The following is a 20821-nucleotide window of genomic DNA, read 5'->3' as shown; positions in this document are numbered from 1 at the left end:
TTCATTTTAAGCTATCACCTCTTGATTGAGACCTTGTTTGCACAAACAACAACAATTTTTAAATGGCCTGTCAATTGAACCTACGCACTGGACAAAAGTATGCAAAATGCACCAAAATTTTCTCTAATTGATCTTCCACACCTCTTTAGCATACCTATTACACACCAAAGTCCAATTGCTAGTTATATATATTTTGATATATTAATAACGCATGTTAATATCAATTATGATTTATATTTTTAAAAATATTTATTGATATTTTAATATTCAAATAGAAATGAAAATATATTCTTTATATTTTAAAATATAAAAAAATGCCCTCACAATTATTGAAGATACATCGTAGAGATTCCTTGCGTCTATCACTAACCTCTTGTTTATAACAGGCTACTATTTTGTATATACGGAACCATTTGCTATGGAAACATGTTGACTGCAGCTATCATTGTCGTCCACCTGACCTGCTAGGACCTGTAAAGACCTTGGAATTTGTGGCACAGAAGCCTCCATCGTGCCTTCCAGTATCTTTATCACTTCACTCATGCTTGGCCTCTGATTCTCATCGTCTTGAATGCACAACCCAGCAATGACAGCAGCTCTTCTCACCTCTTCGGTATTTACCTCACTTGCTATTCTTGCATCCACAACTCCCAATATGTTTCCTCTCTGAATTTGAGATGAAGCCCAGGTAGGAAATTACATCCTACTGTCCTCTACTGTTAAATCCAAATTTCTTCGGCCTGATAGAATTTCCAAAAGCGTCATGCCAAAACTGTATACGTCCACCTTGGGAGTGATAGGAAGGCCAGAGATCCACTCGGGAGCCAAGTACCCACGAGTTCCTCTTGTGGTTGTCAGTACGCGGCTGAAATTTCTACCTACCAGCTTCGCTAGTCCAAAATCTGCCACCTTTGGGCTAAAGTCACCGTCCAGGAGAATGTTTACAGGCTTAATATCGCAGTGAATGAAGCGATCCCTGCATTCCTCATGGAGATAAACTAATCCTCGTGCAGTTCCCCGTATGATCTGAAACCGGGTCGTCCAGTCCAACAGCTTCTCCACGTCTTCCGACTTGGAGAAGAGGAAGGAATTTAGGGAGCCGTTGGGCATGTAGGCATACACAAGTAACCTTCGTGAATGTTCTACGCAGACCCCCACAGCCTGATCAAATTCACATGCTGTATTCTGCCAGTGGTGATTATTTCCGCACGGAATTGTTTTTCTACTTGCGTGGAACCCTCTAATCTTTTAACCGCAACAATCGTGTTGTCCGGCAGAGTTCCTTTGAACACAGAGCCGAATGCTCCGCTACCCAATTTATGCTTGAAATTCTCCGTTGCAATTCTCAGCTCTTTGTAACTGAACTTTTTGAGGGACATTGGCACCTCCTCTTCCACGTTTTTCTTCACCAGTCTTCGACGTTTCCACAGAATAAATGTTGTTAACAGGAGAGCTGAAACAACAAAAAAGAATGCGGCGGCCGAAAGTAAAATAGTAAGGCGAGAACTTTTGTTCCTTCGCTCTGACGTGGAGTGCCGCAACTCAGAAGAAGCCAGCCTAATGAAGACGGATTGGCCCCCTGATGAAACGCGCATTCCCCATAAATTGCCAAACCACAATCTACAGACGGGTTGATCAGAAATAGCGAGACCAAAGGCTGTGCAGGAGCAATTGTTGAGACAAGCATTCTGGCAGCCTTGCTGTGTCGGCTCGTTGTTGATTATGAGGGCTTCTTTTTCAGTTAAGTATTGGTTCTTGGCTTCGAAAAAGCCGTCGGTTGTGCCCTCTGTAGCAGAGCATTGCAGGGGTCTTCGCCGAGAGCACCCACTTGACCACCAACCTCGAGAGTCGTTGTAGGGCGTGAAGCCCTGGACACTGCTACACACATCATTCGCATTGCAAAGTCCATACGTTCCGCAGATTTCATAGTCACTGCATTGACCTCGATGCATCGACCACCTCATACTCCATCTACCATCATCCATCCAGAAGTACAGTTGTAATTCGCCGTTCTCATCTAACACGAATCGTCCCGTGAGGGTATGATCTATCGGGCTAATGCCAAAAGCAATGTATATTCTTGAAGGAGAAAGCCTCACAGAGGACGCTAGAACTTTCTTTTTGACTTGCAATTCGGGAACCTTAGTACAAGAATTCCCAGAGCATTCTCCACTGGACCAATATGGAACAGTGTTATTATAGAACATTATCATCTGTGTCTTTCCCGGAGACATGTCCATTCGGAAAGAGAAGAGCCCACTTGCAGGATCCAAAGTATTCTTCCAGGAAGTTATTGTCATGCCTTTCCACATCTTCATGCCAGGCAGCCATGTATCTGTCGGATGAGCGAAACTCTCCCGAACAATTGCAGATTTGTAGGTGTCCATCATAATAAAATTACCAGAGTCTGTTATTATAGCTCGTTATCCTTTCTGGCCAACAGCAGTTGACCAAACCGACCGGCCCTTTCCATCAAACAATCTGAGATGACCATTTTCTGAAAATCTGAGAACGCCGGGCATGTTTCTGACAGGATTTTCTCTGTTAGCCACCCAAACTGTGGCCTTTTGAGAGATTAGGGTATACCAGATGCCATCATGCCAATAGACCAATTATTTGTTCCTTTGGGACTGAAAAATCCCAAGGCAAACGTGCCATTCTTGGAAATAAGCGTCTGATTTCCAGTGAGCGAATCCCCCAATCGAAGCGTATCTCCACGATCCAAAATCACACCACTGGAATTATGCGCTGCAATACTCACAGTAATTACTAAGACCAAAAACTTAATCGTCATTGAAAAGGAGAAGATGGTCCTATGTTAGTGGTATATTTTCTAATTTAAATAGAAAATAAACATGCTACAGAATGGGCGACATGGCCAAAGTAGTGCCGTCAATCCTGCGTAAGTGAATTCAGGAATTTGAGTAAAGAAAGAGACAACTTGACAGCTCGCACAGACTCCGTTATTTCGCCATTCACAGGCTCTTTTTCATTAGTCATGATGACTGGAAGTCAAGTCTTTTTGTGCCGGGCGAGAGACGGACACGCTGCTTAGGCACCCTCCATCCGTTAGTTTTGCCAAATTTTTCGTTTATCATTACTAATCTCTTAAACTAATTTTTTTGGATTTCAAAGAACTAAACTTTAGAAGTTAATTAAACTTTACTACAAACAGAACAAATTATTATATCTTTCTAAAAAAAAAAATTTTAATTTTTAAATTTGTTATCATTATTCAAAAAAATATTAAAAACTAGTAAGTGCACCTTGGTGTGCAATGGGTATACCAAAGAGGGTGGAATGTCAATTAGGCAAAAAATCTAGTGTTTTTTTTTTGTATAAATTTGTGTAGTGTATGAGCTGAGTTAGTAGATCATTTAGAAAATGACACTGTTTGTGCAACAAGGATATCAATGAAGAAGTGATTGCTTAAAATCAATTATGCATCCACTTAAAGGTATCTAAACACAACTGAAACAAAATTTATGAATCGAAAAGCTAATCAGGGTCCATTATCAATAGGTTCATGTTGTGTTTACTAGGGAGAGAAGGAAGAGATGGAGAGAGAGAGAGAGAGAGAGAGAGAGAGAGAGAGAGAGAGAGAGAGAGAGAGAGAGAGAGAGAGAGAGAGAGAGAGAGATGACGATATCTAGCAAGAGATGAAGAGAGAAACAAATAGATAGAGAGGTAGAGCTACACACACAGATGTAGATATATGGGAAGAGAAAAAGAGAAATTTTCACAAATGAGAAGAGAAAGGGAGAGAGGGATAGATAAATAGATAGATAGGAGGGATAGTGAGTGACCAAGGGATGAAGAGATGTGTGTGTGTGTGTGTGTGTGTGTGTGTGTGTGTGTGTGTGTGTGTGTGTGTGAGAGAGAGAGAGAGAGAGAGAGAGAGAGAGAGAGAGAGAGAGAGAGAGAGAGAGAGAGAGAGAGAGAGAGAGAGAGATGAATGTTAGGGTTAGGGTTCAATTTTGCTAAAGGTTTGGGTTCGATTTGGTATAGGGTTTCAGTTTAATTTGCTATATGATTAGAGTTCAATTCTAATTACAATTCAATTTCTTTTAAAGTTAGCATTAAATTTGTGTTAGGGTTCAATTCGATTTAATCAAGTAGAGTTTATTTTAGTTTAGTATTAAAGTTAGGTTGAATTTTGTTTATTATTGATGTAAATATTAAAACATATTTTTAACATAATTTAAATATATTATTATTCTTATAATAGTATTATATTATAATTATATTAATATATTTGTAAATTATAATATGAATCTAATAATAGAATTAAAAAATATAATAATATAATACTGGTTGAATTTATGTCGGGAAAAAAGATGGCTCTGCATCTCGGCGATCATCATACTCATCAGGGCAAGGGTTGCAACTTTGCTGGAAGGCCTCCATCCGACAGGGATCCGTCTCCACATAATCAACTGTGGCAACTAGTGAAAGGCAAAAGAGCCGCTAGGGCAAAAAGAAGGGAGGCTAGGGCTCCTCTAGTGCTGTCAAATGTGTGGGTGATCCCTATCACCTCACGAATCCCTAGTTGCATCACCAATGCTAACCACATAACACTAGGATTTTGGCCGACAACATCTGGTCTTGGCCGCCCCCTTCAAAAGCCATAGTGAATTTGTTGCCCACATACCTATCATATGGAGGGTTACAGAAGACCTGGGAAGGATGGAGGAAAGGAATTGCCATACCAATACCCTAATTTAATTATCTCGAAGTCGGCTTCGAGGATGGGGAACTCACTTCACCATGAAAGCAAGAATGCTATCAAAGCGACAAGGAGCGAGGATGCCCTAACATTGATAGATCCCAACTCGGATTGTATTAAGATTTTGACTCACAGGGAAGCCATGGAATTGAGTAACTACTGCAGAGGGCATGAGCTCTTTGCAAAATGGGGAGGGAATGATCAACCTCTTGCGGGAATAGTTGAATGGTGGAAAATAACATTCCATGGGCAAGTAGGTACCACTACCTTAGCTAATAATTTTCTGTACTTTGAATGTTACAAAAAATCTCTGAAATCCAAGCTAATGCATGAAGAATATATTTTTTACAAATGTGCAAATTTCAATTTTATTGAATGGAAACCTAAATTCGATGCTAATAGATATGAATTCAAAACAACATCGAAATGGGTATAAATTCATAATGTTCCTATTGAATTAATGCATACCAAAATTCTTATAGAAATTAGGGATAAATTGGGCAAATTCATAGCCATAGAAGAAAATTGGTTGGATAAATCCGATAAAAAATTGTTAATAGAAGTAAATAAGGGCATGGAAAATCTAAAAAATATAACCGTAGATACAGTAGATGGTAATTACACCCTAAAACTGTTATGTTATAATGGCCCAGTCTCTGAAAATTTAACATTCTGCAAAAGATAGAACCCTAATTTACAAAAGTCTCAGGCTAAGGTAAGAGACAACTACAGAGTATCGAAGCACATAGTAGATATTCAATTTAGCAATGATAGGGGTGTATTTATTATAAACATTGGTCAGCAAGAGACTTTAATATCACAACACCCCGTCCTTCCTCGGTCTTACGTAACATTCCAGACAGAGCTGAACATAAAAATGAAACCCTTGCTTATGCTAATGAGGAACGAATCCAAACATAATTGAACAACATCATAGAAAACCTAATGGGGAAATTAGCTGAGGAATTTTTGGAGGAGGTATTCATTGATACTCCAACTAATGGGGCAAATAATGCCATCATCCCCAATCTAGAATATGATTAGACCCCCCTCAAAACTTGATCATTAAACAACAACCTGACTCAAGTTACTCATGAGGAAAACATCACATTTTTTGCCACTTTGGAGGAATCCCCTTTTGTGGAAGGATTGAATGCAAATGAGGAGAGAGAATTCATTATTAATGAATTGATCAGTATGTAGGAAGGGGAAAATAACATAATATTAGACAACAACTCAATCAACCCACAAAACAAAGGTATCCTCTAGATGGGAGATGAGAAACTAACTCCAGACTGTGGCAAATCCATTATCAACAAAAGTAGTCAGAAGTCTTTTTTAGACAAAAGAAAAATGGATGGGGATGCAGAGGGACACACCAAAATCACAACCTTGTTGGGTCAGAGAAAGTCCCCCCTTTCCCCCATAAAGGAATAAATATACTAACATGGAATGTTAGAGGTATGGGGGCCCCTAACAAACAACACTTGACTAAGGGAAGCATATTGAAATCTACTATGGACCTAGTTATGCTACAAGAAACCAAACTGGGTAAGACTGATATGATCAATTTTAGTAAAAAATTCACCCAATGGCCGATGGAAATGGTGGAGTCTATAGGGGCATCAGGTGGACTGGAAATAATGTTGAAAAAGAACTCGGTTGCATTTACATGACATACCAAGATGCAAAACTGGATGGCTAGTAAAGTAAGAGCCCTTAGCCTAAATCTTGATTTTATCATCATTAATGTATATGGCCCAATTCCAACAAATAAAAAGAGATTAGTTTCATGGGAAATTGAACACTTCTTAAACAATCAAGATGAGAAACACATCACCATAGGTGGTGAGTTCAACACCATATTATACTCAACTGATAAAAGCAGTGGGATAAAAACCATAAGACAACCACAAAGAGACTTCGCAAACTGGATAAATAACAATAACCTTTTGGAAATCAAGACTAAGATGGGTTTTCACACATGCAATTACAGAAGAAAAGGATTCTCCAACATTGCAGAAACACTTGAGATATTTTTCCTTGAAGGAGACTTGACCAACCTCAAAACAAAATTTAAAACTACTGTATTGTCATGGTCAGGCTCTGATCATTACCCGGTACTATTAGAACTTATGAGGGAAGCAAAGAAAACTGGGTACCCTTTCAAGTTCAAAATGGTGTGGTTTACACATGAAGACTTCCTCCCCAACATATAGAAATGGTGGAAGGAAATTGTCTTTGAAGGATCTAATATGTATTGTCTTGTCTCTAAGTTGAAAGAGATTAAACACAAACTGTTCAAATGGAACAAAAAGAAATTTAAAAACATCTTCGAGGAGAAGTCAAGAATCGAAAAAGAGTTGGAAACAATAAATAACGTTGTGATGCAATAGAGGATGACCCTTAAAACATATGAGGCTGAAAAAAAACCTTTTATGTGAATATGAAGGCATTATGGCCAGAGAAGAGATATACTAGAAACATAAATCTTGAGAGACATGGCTAGAAGATAGAGACAAAAACACTAAATTTTTCCATAACAATGTCAAAATGAAAAGGGTAGTAAATAAGATTACTCAGATCATCAATGATAGTGATCAGATTATTAAGAATCAAAATCTGACCATAGAAGATGCTACCACGTACTTTGAAAATATTCTCAATAACTAGGACCACTCGGACCTTCCTAACAATAGAACCTTATTGAATAACATACCCAAATTAAATAACAAAAGATTATAATCAAATTTTAAACTCCAAGATCACCCATGAAGAAGTCAAAACTACTCTGGCACAATTTGAAGGAGATAAAGCCCTTGGACCGGATGGCCTCCCTGCTAGTTTTTTTCGGAAATGTTGGCACATATTAGGGGACGAGGTTATTGATGCCTTGGAATCTACCCAAAATGCAGGGAAGTTCCTAAAAGAAATCAATAATACCTTTCTAGCCTTACTCCCAAAGGAGAACCCCTCAAAGTGGGAAGAATTTAGGCCCATTTCTTTATGCAACATGAATTACAAACTGCTAGGAAAAGTCATGGCTAATAGACTAAAACAACTACTACTTGCCATAATATCAAAAGAACAAACTGGCTTTGTACAAAATAGATCAAGTTTGGATGGGATTATAATAGTTTAGGAAGCTATCCATTCCTGTCAGTTTCAAGGGCAACCTAATATTCTGATAAAATTAGATATTAAAAAGGCTTATGACAAGGTGGATTGGTATTTCCTTTGTAGCTGCATGAAAGCCTTAAGAAGAAGCTATAAGTGAGATAAAATTATTAAATAGACTAATTATACTTAAGCTAGGTGTGAATAAGTCAATCTTAGAGAGGTGATTAGCTAACTAGGTGCATGATGACTCTATTAATACTAAAACCCCCTTAAGTACAACTTGGGGAGTAATATGCAATACGATGAGTCCTGCCTACTAGGCCATGTTCAGTACTCACATACAATTTTTTCATAAAATGGAGATGAAGTAGAAAAACTAGTAAAAATAAAACTCCTCAAAAAGATAAATGATGTATGAAATGAAATATACATCTAAATAAGACAAGTAAAATAAGAAAGGACCCATGATGATCCCCCAGGGACTACCACTATCACAAGGTATTAGAAGATTCCCCTAGTAAAAGATAACAAAGAGAAGGTTATGTTACCCCCAACAAATGTGAAGTAATTAACTCCATGTGAGGAAATGCTTCCTCCAAAACTTGATAAGATAAGAGAAACTATGCATCCTCCCCTTAATATTATTCCTATAGTATTTGTAGATGCTCAACACTAGATATTAAATATGATCCAAAAATATTGAACAACATTTCTCTTATTGAAAAGTGTAATGTAAATTGTATCCCATGAAATTTCACATCACGTACACCTTCCCCTTTAGTTATAATTAAGACACTTACGATCTCTAACCTTAATCTTGGTCCACAACATACCTTATCAGTCCACATGTTTGATTTCTTGATTATTAGGTTTTATTTTTACTCAGATGCATGCACACTACATAGCCCATGCAATGTGCATGAACAAACAAAACCCCATGATCGTGTTAGCCATTGGGACATTAAACTTTCCATGTTCTGATAGTATAATTCCTCTACTAGCTTTCATCAACTTATGGAGTCATTTTCCTTTGTCAAAAGATCTCCATTTTAGCTCTAAATCATCTTTTTAAACTTCATTCACAATGTTCTTTCATTCTACACCTTTGTTTTGGTACTCTCTCATTCAGGACTTAGTCACACAAGCACTCTTACTTGGCCATATACAAGAGATTTTTCCATCATTTTCATTGTTACAATGGTATCTTACTACATTTGTTGTCACCATATGAAGAGATCACTATCATCTTGTGGACTCCATTGTCACTTCTCTATTGCACTTGTAGGTTGCCCAATTTATTTGCTTGAGGAGTGCTAATTATTTGCAATTATTGAGCATATTGTCTTACTATTCCATTTATTTATTTTATTTTATGTTTATTACCATTATCTTTGTCTTGGTTTTTTATGGAGGTGGGAACACCAAAGTGGGGGTTTGACTTAGGCAAACACCTATATAGATGCCCAACATATTTCTTTGGTCTTTTGTATGTAGGTGTAGTTGAAGAAGCCACTTCGAAGAAGTCAGTGAACATTATCTATATTTCTAGTGGTATATGAATCTCCCTTTGTCATTTTAATTATTAGCCTTATTCACTACTCTCACTTTAGTCACTTATTCTAAAATGTAATCACATTTATTATCTTTTGATATTCAAAATTTTATATAGGTTATTTTTTGTTTCTTTGTGACAATCCTAATTTTCTATTTGTACAATATGTTAGGTGCACCATGTTGTTGTCCACACCCATGTACTTACCTTAGATAGAGAGATTTATAGGTTGTCTAAGAGACCTCTATGATATTTTGTTTTTGTTTTTGAAGTCCCCAAAACTTGGATCTTTTCTATACATGGTTAATAAAAATATTTGGTAAATTAGAAGGTAACCCTGAAGGTTCTAGGTACTTGAAGACCTCTCTGAGTGGAGGGTAGAAATTTTATTCCTAGAAAGATTGGATTACCTTTGTAATGGTTTACTTTTCATAATATAAGTAAACAAACAATACTAATAATGTGTTCAAGATGACTTACCATTATTGATATAACTATGTATGAAGTATTATGAATATCTCTGAATTCTACACATAATTGAAAGATTAATATGATACCCATGGTAGGAGATCCATAATATCCAACCTAATTCTATGACTTTACAAATATTAAGATGATGGATTAGGTACAATATAATATTAATGAACATGGACAATAGATGTATGGTGATAATTAGACCTATATGAATATGATATTGTAATCTACATATGATGTTGAGTAAGTCAAATTAAACTCATGGTGATTTGTAAAATATATTATGACATAAGTCGATATAGGTGAGCCATGAGAAAGATCAAAATATGACAATATAGTGACAACTATGTTTATGTAACTATCATCAAATAGAAGATCAATGTGCTTAGTGGCGCAATTCAAATCTACAAGGTAGAATTTAACAAACAAAGTAGATATGTTTGGTAGATATGCATCCCAATATGGTAGATATGAAAAGACAAATATGAAGATCCTAATGAAAATAATCAATAGAACTCATGGGTGACTGAACATTACATTCAAATGTACTAATAGATGACATGGGAGATGGAATCTCAATATAGGCCATATGTAAGCCATGTGACTACATTTTTCATCACCAAATGATGGTGTCTCACAAGATGTTTGAACAAGATTGAATGGAATTAAAAGTGCAGGTGCTAAAAGAAAAGAACTTGATATCTTGAGGCCTTGTTTATAGAACCCTTTATATTTTTCAAAAAATCTAAAAGTATACAAATTTTCTAGGTTTTTTCCACAATGATCATATTTTATTTTCACCATGATTACAAAATCATTGACTTAAATGTAGAAAAAAAATTAAATTCCCCCTTGATTAGAGAGCCACCACTGATTTGGGCACTTTATAACTTAGAGTATTTTAAAATGAAAATAGACCCAATTTGTGGGACATGGGAAAACATGAATTTTCATAAAAAATGGTACTAAATTTTGAGCTACCAATCAAAAGTAATTACATAATCAAGTTACCATAAACTAGGCCTATTTTAAATTCTACTACACGAAAAGTTGAAAAATAACAATAAGGTATGAGAATATCTAGTTGTGAAACTACTAATTTGAATAGAGATATAATGAGCTTTATATCAACAATCCACAATTGAAATTTTGACTCTCCAATTGCAAGTTATGGAAAAATGAAAAATTCCCCCTCCTTTGTAAGATTTAAAATACCTAGATAATTAACATAGAATTGACACTTTTATGACATCAATTAGATAGTTTAGAAAAATGTGACTGAGTTGATCAATTTGTTTTTATACAAATAAAATAATTATAATAGATGTGAATATGAATTGTTGTAAACTAATAGTTACAATAATCATTGACATCTAATGCTAAGAAATATATACCAAAGTAAGGAAAAAATCCCCCAATTTGGAGATTTGGTGGATAGCTATAGTAGTGGTCCATAATATAGAAACACCTCAAAAAACAAATTTTTTTACCCTCAAATCGATTAATTTTCATAAGAAGATACTTTTTATATGCTGACATGTAGGTATTGACAAATGAAGGTGTTAAAAAGGGATTTGATATGACCTCAAGAAAAGAGGAGATCTTGATTTTGAATGGGTTTGATGGTTTCATAGAGAGAAAATGAGCCCACTTGTAGGTTCACTAGAAGCCAATATAGGATGGACTATTTAGATATATTGGAGGAAGGTTGCTAGAAGAGGCCATCTCTACTCATGATACTGTCACAAGCAATAATGATTTCTAGGATTATTCCTATAATGGTAAAAAAATAGGGTTATGATTAAATTAAGATAATAGAACCACTGAATGACCTAATTAACCATCACATTAGGGAGGAGAGGATTATAATAGATCTAGCATTGAAAGACTAAGATTCTGATCTGATTCCAAGTTCCTTTGTAAGGGGTTTATCCTCCTTAAGTTGAATTGTAGAAGATTAGGGTAATATAGTAAATTGTTGAAGTAATCTAATAGAAATAGTAAGATATAGATATTGTATGGAGCCACCAGCTTTTAATTGAGAAAAAGAATATGTTTCAAATCTATTTCTTAAAGTTTGGGCTGATTCTCAGGAAAAGTTAGTATCAATTCACCATGGTCCTCTGAATTTCTCGTTGTCAAAAGTTGAACCTATTTGCCTCTATGAATTATGTCGATCCGCCTCACTACAACTCTATACCTATTCTTGGACATAGAGAAAAGGGGAAATTTGTTGGGAATGGGGGTTTTTCTTAGGTCAAACCCAATTTTTTGAATTAACCATGAAATTGAATTGATAAATGTAAATGATAGACTACCATAAATAATTTTATTTTGAAGGAAATGCTAAAAATGGTTGAAACACTAATGATACACCTCAATGAATTTTTATTTGTCTCCATAAAGGAATTATGGTTTCATGTAGGTTGTCTTTATAAAATATAGATCATGAATGCCATGTCCAATGCTTAAATTTTGACTTCACTTGTGCTCCAATGCTTTATGAAATACTGATTGCTTGCTCACTTGAATTTTCTAAAGTGTAATCGAGATCTTGAATGAGGTTAGGAATTGAATTAGGGTAAAAATAAGAGGGGTAAACCTCCTTTTATAATTCCTTATCAAAAATACAATTGAATTTCTATCACAGGCCGACATGGGGCTAGTTTTGCCACTCACCAAAGATGACTGTTAGAGGGGCCCAATTTGTGGCTAATTTAATCTATAAAAATGATTAAATTGTGAAATAGATGGGTTGTGTGAGAATAATTAGTATTGCAATTGGGCCTTGCAACATGGAATTCCAAAGTGAGGTCTAAGTGAGCACAAAATTATAGGAGAAATAATAGGCATAGGGTCTCTAGGCTTACTCAAAGATATGTTCATCTCATTTTTCAATTTTTTATAAGATAGAAAAAAGGGCATCATTTCGAGGCTTGAGAGGCTCGGGTTTTTTAGGCCAAAAGTAATCAATGGTGAAATTACCATGTATCACTATGGGTTGGTAAAAGCTATAATTAATTGCTATGATAGTGCCATTATGAGGTAATTTTAAATATATATGAATAGTAGAAGGGATAGCTTTCATGAAAGAGAGCCAAGGATGTCCCAACTTCACACGAAAATGATCCGATATCAGAATGATAAAAAAATTCACATATAAGAACCAAGTACAAACCTTAATGAGGAGAGTAATAGAGCCAATAGTAGGGCAAGATAAATCATCATGTAACTTGACCATAACATCTAATTTGTAATATGTTACTTGATGCAAAAGTAAAATGTAAAGATATTCTTTAGTTACCACATTCACCATACACACTAGATCAATGACCACCCCTTGTGAGATTTTGTCATTGATCTTCACAGTGATAAACAATGGGCCATCAAGTGCAACAATAGCATCACTAGGATCACTGAGCACCCCTCATGAGAGTTTTTCTTTTCACTTACTTGAGAATTATGGGTCTCTATTGCATTTTTGTTCAAGTTATGTCAAAGAGGGCTTGATTTTTTGTAATGATATTGAATAGTTAGTGAAAAAATATGACTTGTTGAATGGCAAGGGATGGGTGGCCAGGATTTTCCCAAGCAAGTTCTCAAAGAAGAGGTCTCATTATGTAAGCCTATACAATGCTATGAAAATAGGAATTGAATCAAACAATTGCATGATTTTTGAGAATGAGCTAGGGCTATTCTTGGAGCTGATTTCTTCGCCAGAGGCAACCTAGTTCTCAGATCTTTTTTACTTTGTTCATCATTTGGTACTTCACTAACCTCACCACAAGAGGGTTGAGAAGTTTCTTGCCATGGAAATGACTGTACGGGTACCGAAAGGGTTTTTTGTGTGCTTCAAGTTTGGAGATAATGCTCATTAGGAGAAAAATGCATGGCATGAGGTGACAGGAGAGACTTCACCAGAAACTTAGAGTTTCATGCAATATCTTTGATTGTTGAACGGAATGTATCTTTTTGGCTTCATTTGCTTAGATAAAGAATTTTTCTATTGTTAGAAGCTTTCCCTATAGTTATAAGTTTCTTAAATGTAGCTCGTATAGGGTATGTAATTAGAACATTCTAGGTCTGCAAATAGTTTCTTAGATCGAGCAATGCTCTTTGAGTTAGTTTTTTGTGGTTTTTGTTGAAGTCTTCAACCTAAGCTATGAAATGATTTAGGTCATTTTTGATAATATTTTCTGCTATGTATCTTTTATTTCTTATCAATAATACAAATTATGCATTCTCACTTTGCCCACACACACACATATATATGAATTTCTTATTTTATTTCATATAGAGATTACCCAAGCATCCACTTATCTTTGTGATTGGTTATTGTAGGATCGGATTTTATTTAAACTTTAAATAAGAAGTGTTTCAAATTAATGACATTTGGTAATAAACTCAATTATGATATTAAAAGAGTGTCTATGTATTAAAATAATTTTCATTGATAACATATCCATACACAAACTTTGCTAAACCAACAATATGTGATGTTAAATTTTGTGATACATTATGTTTAGTGTATATGTGATGTTATGATAAACCAACAATATACCAATAAAAAATTGATACATTAGATTTTATAATGTTTACATTCCTTTATTGCTAAGGGGTAAGTTGATGAAAGCTACACTTAACTATTATTAGCAACATGACTAAATACAATTAGAGGGAGAATCAATAAAGATGAAAAGTAATCAACAATAAAAATGACATATGATATGATGTAGATGAAATGTGAAAGGCTTAGAAGACAAACAAAGACTACAAAGTTACAGCACTGCAATACTCACAGTAATTGCTAAGACAAACGCTTAATGTTCACTGAATTGTTGCGTGGATGGTGGGCTATGTTTGTTTTATTTTCGACTTTGAAAAGAAAATAAACAGGCTACGCAATAGATAATGCAGTGACTCCCGCGTAGATAATTTTAGAAATTTCACTGCTTCGAGCACTAGAATGCCGTCAATCCAACGTCCAAGTCTGAGAGATAAGCACTAGAATCCCATAATAACTTAAAAATCTAAAATATTTCAAAGCATTGCATTCAACGAAGCACTACGAGGAATCAAATAAAGAAAGACAACAGATTTGACAGCGCACCGACACCACTCCGTTCTGTCGCAATTTTAGCGTTCCTTCTAGTTAGTCTCGACGACTGCGAGTCAGTCATGTTTGCCTCAAGGTGTGAATTGGTTAACTGAAGTCTTTTGTACCGGACGGGAGGCTAACATTAAACTCAATCATAACCTTAATTTGACCCTTACTTGCAATCTTAGTTCTAATTCTAATTCCAATTCTCGTCATAATCCTATTCCTAACTCTAAATACAAACCTAATTTGAAGCTTAATTAGTACTATCTTATCCGGATTCTAGCCTTAATCTTATAATTAGACAATAAATCTAACAAAACAAGTAATTATAGAATAATATGAATTTCAAATAATTTTCATTTTCTAAAAGAATTATATATATATATATATAATCTTATTTATATGTAAGTAATTGATATATAAGATCCAACAATGAAAAAAATTAGGAGCATTATATGATCATCGGAAGGAATAAAATTAAATTAAAATTTGAGATCCAAGTAAAAGAAACCAACAAAACCCATTTCACATACAATCCTTATCCTAGATTTTTGTATTATTGTGCATAACTTGTAGATACAATCATGAAAATCAAATATATAGACATAATTGATTAAATAGTTCATGGAAAAGGTCATGGATATCAATTGTAATAGATAAACTTGACAAAATCTACAAGAACGAAAAACTAAGTATATTGATTTGTTGGAATCAAGGAACACTGAGAGGGGGAAAAGGGGGAGGCGGAGGGGAGAGAGTGGGGGTAAATTAGTGTTCTGCAATTTTTAACATTCTTAATCTATCCTTTAAACCACTTGACACAAATGAATAAAAGTAAAGTGTAGAAACATAAAGGAAACAACAATAATACCATAACAACAAGTTTTTTACATGGAACCTAGTTAAGGAAAAAACAACAGTGGGATTCAAACCCACAATATTAATATGCTTTGTTAGAAGTGTAAAAATAATACATAAGGGGAATGCACATGCATTCATGCACACTGCCTAAAGCTCATTGCTCAATTACAATAAGAGCTACAACTCAGAAGGTTACAAAATGACTACAAGAGGTACAAGAAGGTTTGAAATAGTGAATAACATCAACAAATGCCTAAGTATAGCTCTGGTTAAACACAATACACATCATGTTTATCTAGTCTGGTATTCTGCATTATACCAAAGCACAAATCTTTTAATTATGTATTTGAAATTGTGCACAATTACTCATACACATATCACACATATCCACAATACCATAAATGGTCAAATCAATCGCTCATATATATCCACAACATCAAATTAGATATGTTTCATATCAACCCAAAAACTACATAACACATAATTGAAATGTGTTACCTAAGGTCAACTCAATCCAATCCGAAAAGCAACCAAATAGACCAAAATGAAATGTCCACACACTTCCCACAGGTCGGCTCAACAACCTTGAACACACAAAAAACCACCAAAATCTATCTGCAAGATCTGCACAATGAATATCCACATTCTATTGCTGATAAAAATTGTTTTACTAGAAAACTATCTACCGAATCTTCCAACTTATCAAAAACTTATCACCGAAGGCCACAATCCTTGAATAATGCATATTACACAACCACCATGTATCTCTGAGATCCATGACACGAAACACTTAACACAATTGGTCTGCTAACCAAAACACTATACACTCGGTTGTACTCACGGGACCTCAATAATTCTTCTGATATTAATGAATCATGAATTGCAGATTGGATATCTAACTTGAGTTGTCATCAATGACGACCTGTGATCATCAATGGAATATCTCATGCAAATATGATTACCATGAATACCATGAATTCAACATTTTTCTTACATTCTATACAGATATCTTTAACGTTAGAAATTAAATTGATAAATTATATATAGACCTATTCATCATAATAAATATTGTACTATGAAAAAGAGTGCAATTTTAAATGTAAAAAAAAAACATAAACATTTTAGTTTTTACATCTACCTAATGTGATATATGTAGACTATATCTACTAATTTACAATGTATTAAAAGCATTGTGCTGTGAGAAGAGTAGAACACCTTATGCACATACACTAAAGTAGCAACCATGGGAAACATTATAGCTTGAAACAAGGCCACAAAAAAATAGCCATTTCCATGTTGCATTTTGTATGAGCTTCTTTATCTTCATATTTTCAAAAGGATTCTTGTTTCTTTTTTTTTTAATTCTACCAAGATAAAGTATGTATAGCTTCACAATTAAAATCCATATAAATGATGACAACTAAATAAATAATTCTTGTGCTAAAAAATAGAGATTGAACTAGAACACGCCCTCTAGATTCATTGTCATGCAGTTGGGAGCTTACGGTAGTTCTATATTCTAGCATATATGTTAGAGAGTCTAATTTGAAAAACACACTCACAAGATGTTCAATATTTTATATTTCCTATATAATAAATTTAGAGAGTGATTTTTTAATGAATACAATATTTTCTTTAGAAAATAATTGGAACAAATAGAGATATTTAACTAGCCAAAAGAAATGAAGAAGCATATAGTAATAAGAACCATTATTTCTATTATGAATAACAAATTTCAAATTGTATATTATATTAAAAACCTTGTAAAGACCTATAACATATACTTCCACAGGGTTGTATTTAGAGAATATAGGAGATACTAGACAAGAGAAATGATATATCTAATTGACCTCTAACAACATGGTTCTAGATACATCTATATAATCCAAAGTATGATCAATATTATTGTAGCATGTAAATTCTTTACCTTAAAATTTTCATGCTCTACTTGGAAATTGATTTAGTTTGCATTGATATAGTTCATTTTAAGAAAATTTATGCTCTATTTTAGTCTAAAATTTACCAAAAATTCTACAATTAAATCATTGTTAAGCATGAAATTTGAGACTACGTCTTCTGCTAAGGGTCTCGACACTTGGCTCTTAAATTTTTAGGCCATCTTTTGGTTAGACCCAAGCACCCTCCTCCCCAATCCAACCAAAAGGGGTTCAAATTTGGGGTATTGTGAGTGTCATCATTTTTCTTTTGTGATCCAATCTTGATATTTGCATTTGATCATTATGTTTTGGCCTAAACCTGAAATAACCTTGTGATTTCTGTATAAAGAATTCTTTTTACCTTTCCTATCGACTATTGTAGTATAATTCAATCTAATCCAATATAAAACAATCCTTCAAAAAATGAGCTATCAAACTATAATGCAATAGACTAGAAGTACTCTACACTCGACTAGTGATTTGTGCTTCTCATTTATTGCTTTCATTATGTTATTGTACTAAAAATTGTAGGACTTTGAAAAGAGAATTTCATCACCACCTTTATGTGGAACTTCTTGCAATGGTTTCATACCTTCTGTATTCTTGTTATTTTTGTATCTATCATTTATTTAGCCTATTTCCTTGTGAGGCTATGTACTATATCTGATCATTTTGTTGTGTCTAGGTAGGAACCCCAACACAAGGTTTGGCATAGGCAAGACATATACATCACAACAAATTTTACACATTTTTTGTTTGTACAAGTAGAGATTCAAAATTTTGCTAAGACTTAGAATCCATTTATATTAGTCTTCCCTTTTCAAAACATAATCTATCTAATCAAATGAATCACACTTTTTGTACATATCACTACATAGTTGGCCATACCATTACCAAATATAAGACATTTAATCTTCATAATGATGGTATGATTCACATTAAAAGTGATAATAAGTTTCTTTTTTCTACTATCATCATCGATTAAAGTTCCTTGGCTACTATATTTTTCCTCAATATGTGACATTTGTATCTCTTTATGGGCACTCACTCACACTCATGGTGGCATGTTCTTATGCATTGCAATCGTACTTTATTCTAGGTAGCAAGATAACACTCTCTCCAGTATGGTTTTCCTTGTCTTCACATAGATGGGAATAGACAACTAGTGCTTGAGAGGTGTGTATGTTTTCTTGAGGATCCCTTCTCTTTGTTTTGAGAAGTGTGTATACTTGCTCAAAGACCACTACCCTTATTGTAAGATACAACCCTAATGAGGATCTCTTCTTTGTTTGGAGGTGTGTATATATACAAATAGGAGAACAACACAAGATAGAACATGAGAATTTTTTTTGTTAACAAAGCTAAAGAGACCTTCATATGGGAGGTTGTCATAATGCAATATTTCATCCCCAAAATATAAGGGAAACATAACATAGAATAATTCTCCAAAAAAAAAAAAATGTTATGATTAATCGCCTCAAGAAGAGAATGTAGCTAAAACAAGGAAGAAATCAGATGATAATGTTAAATCATAATTATGATCTAACAACTTGTATTATGCTAGATGATAATTTGTGTAAAAGATAAATTGGATAAGACACACAAAATAAAGGTTGCATTATTTTAGGTGGAACAATGATATAAAAGATAAATTTGATAGGTGACCCAATGATATGAAAGATAAATTTAAATAAGTGTTGTAGAGGGAAAAAATAGCTTACTATATAGCTAGGGATCATGCAGATGATAATATTAAAAATTGATTATGATATAACAACTTGCATTGTTTTAGATGATCATTTATTAAAAATATAAATTTAATTTTCATAGAGGGAAAATATAGATAAGTTTCATGTATGAATACACAAGTGAGAAGAGAATATGACCCCCTTACAATATTAGCGTATATGGTGTGTAGATATTTTAAATAAAATAAGACGATAAGAGAGAAGAGAGGAAATACTTATAATGGATGTACACGTCCAAAATAAGTTATCTTTGCCACCATAAATATTTATGAGAACAACCATGATGAAGGCATTTATGTTGTTACCATATAGAAAATTATTGTTTCTTACATATAATATTTGTACCACAATGAATGATAATGAAAAAGAAATGAAAGCTAAAAGTGCCACATGGTTGGTAGGAACACAATAGAAGAGGTCTAGAGGTGTAAGAACTTTGTGATAACATAATTATCATGTAGAATGAACTAGATAGATGTGAATCTTAATATCATTTTTTATGTGAAGACGAAAAAAGGTCATTAAATAATAGAAGAGTGATATCAACAAATTCAAGAAAGTATATTTTATCTTTCAAGGCTCAATACTCACTCATGAAATTCCAAGAACTCGATGATATGTACAAAAAAAAAAAAAAATTAGTAACGTTTAAGAGGAGGAAGTGTAGTGATTAAGTGAGCTTTGAGAATCCTCAACAAGATATGCTCTTATTTAAATAAATAATAAGATCTCTTATAAATCAAAATTTCTCTCTAATTTATAAATAAATAAAAGAATCCCCATGAGTACAAATAAAAAATCAATTAAAAACCTAAAGTAAAACACATGTTGTTCCATCAAAGAGAAAAAATCTACAAAACTACACAATATATAATTATATTGGTGTCACAAGCACACATGGAGACCATAATGAGGTTTGTGCTCCACTGAATCTCGCCCACTTAATAAATAGAATTTTTTCTTCATTTTAACAACTATGAGACTAGCTTCTTATTCAATTAAATAAGAATCAACTTGCTCCTACAAACAAGAAAAAACCTCGCGAATCCAAGTAGACATTATTTTAGGAGGAATCTAGGTTCAATTTCCACATGAAGATCTTACAAGAAAATTGGAATAAGGTAGCGCAAAGAGCAACAATGTAATAAGACAAAGCGAGTCCATTTTGTAATTTTCTACCTCTATCCACCTTGCCTCTTTGGACAAGAAGGAAATGATCTCAAACAAGATGAGTAATATATTTATATATGTTTCTTTTATATCATTTACAAATTTTACCTATTTATTATTATATATGTATTT

At 34.0% G+C, this 20821-nt stretch overlaps 2 protein-coding genes across 2 annotated transcripts; both read right to left on the bottom strand.

The window, feature by feature from the left end:
- Nucleotides 1-390: 390 nt before the first annotated feature.
- On the bottom strand, nucleotides 391-1110 carry LOC131859238 (G-type lectin S-receptor-like serine/threonine-protein kinase At2g19130). The gene is made up of 2 exons (XM_059212820.1): nucleotides 718-1110; nucleotides 391-666 (listed from the first exon to the last, which is right to left on the bottom strand). The coding sequence occupies exons 1-2, from the start codon at nucleotides 1108-1110 to the stop codon at nucleotides 391-393; spliced, it is 669 nt and encodes a 222-aa protein (XP_059068803.1).
- Nucleotides 1111-1142: 32 nt separating this feature from the next.
- LOC131859237 (G-type lectin S-receptor-like serine/threonine-protein kinase At2g19130) lies at nucleotides 1143-2387 on the bottom strand. Its single transcript, XM_059212819.1, has one exon. The coding sequence runs from the start codon at nucleotides 2385-2387 to the stop codon at nucleotides 1143-1145; it is 1245 nt and encodes a 414-aa protein (XP_059068802.1).
- Nucleotides 2388-20821: the final 18434 nt, after the last annotated feature.

The sequence above is a fragment of the Cryptomeria japonica genome, chromosome 10, assembly GCF_030272615.1.
Source record: "Cryptomeria japonica chromosome 10, Sugi_1.0, whole genome shotgun sequence".
In the NCBI taxonomy this organism is placed as follows: domain Eukaryota; kingdom Viridiplantae; phylum Streptophyta; class Pinopsida; order Cupressales; family Cupressaceae; genus Cryptomeria; species Cryptomeria japonica.
This window is presented reverse-complemented; position numbering and strand designations above follow the sequence as displayed.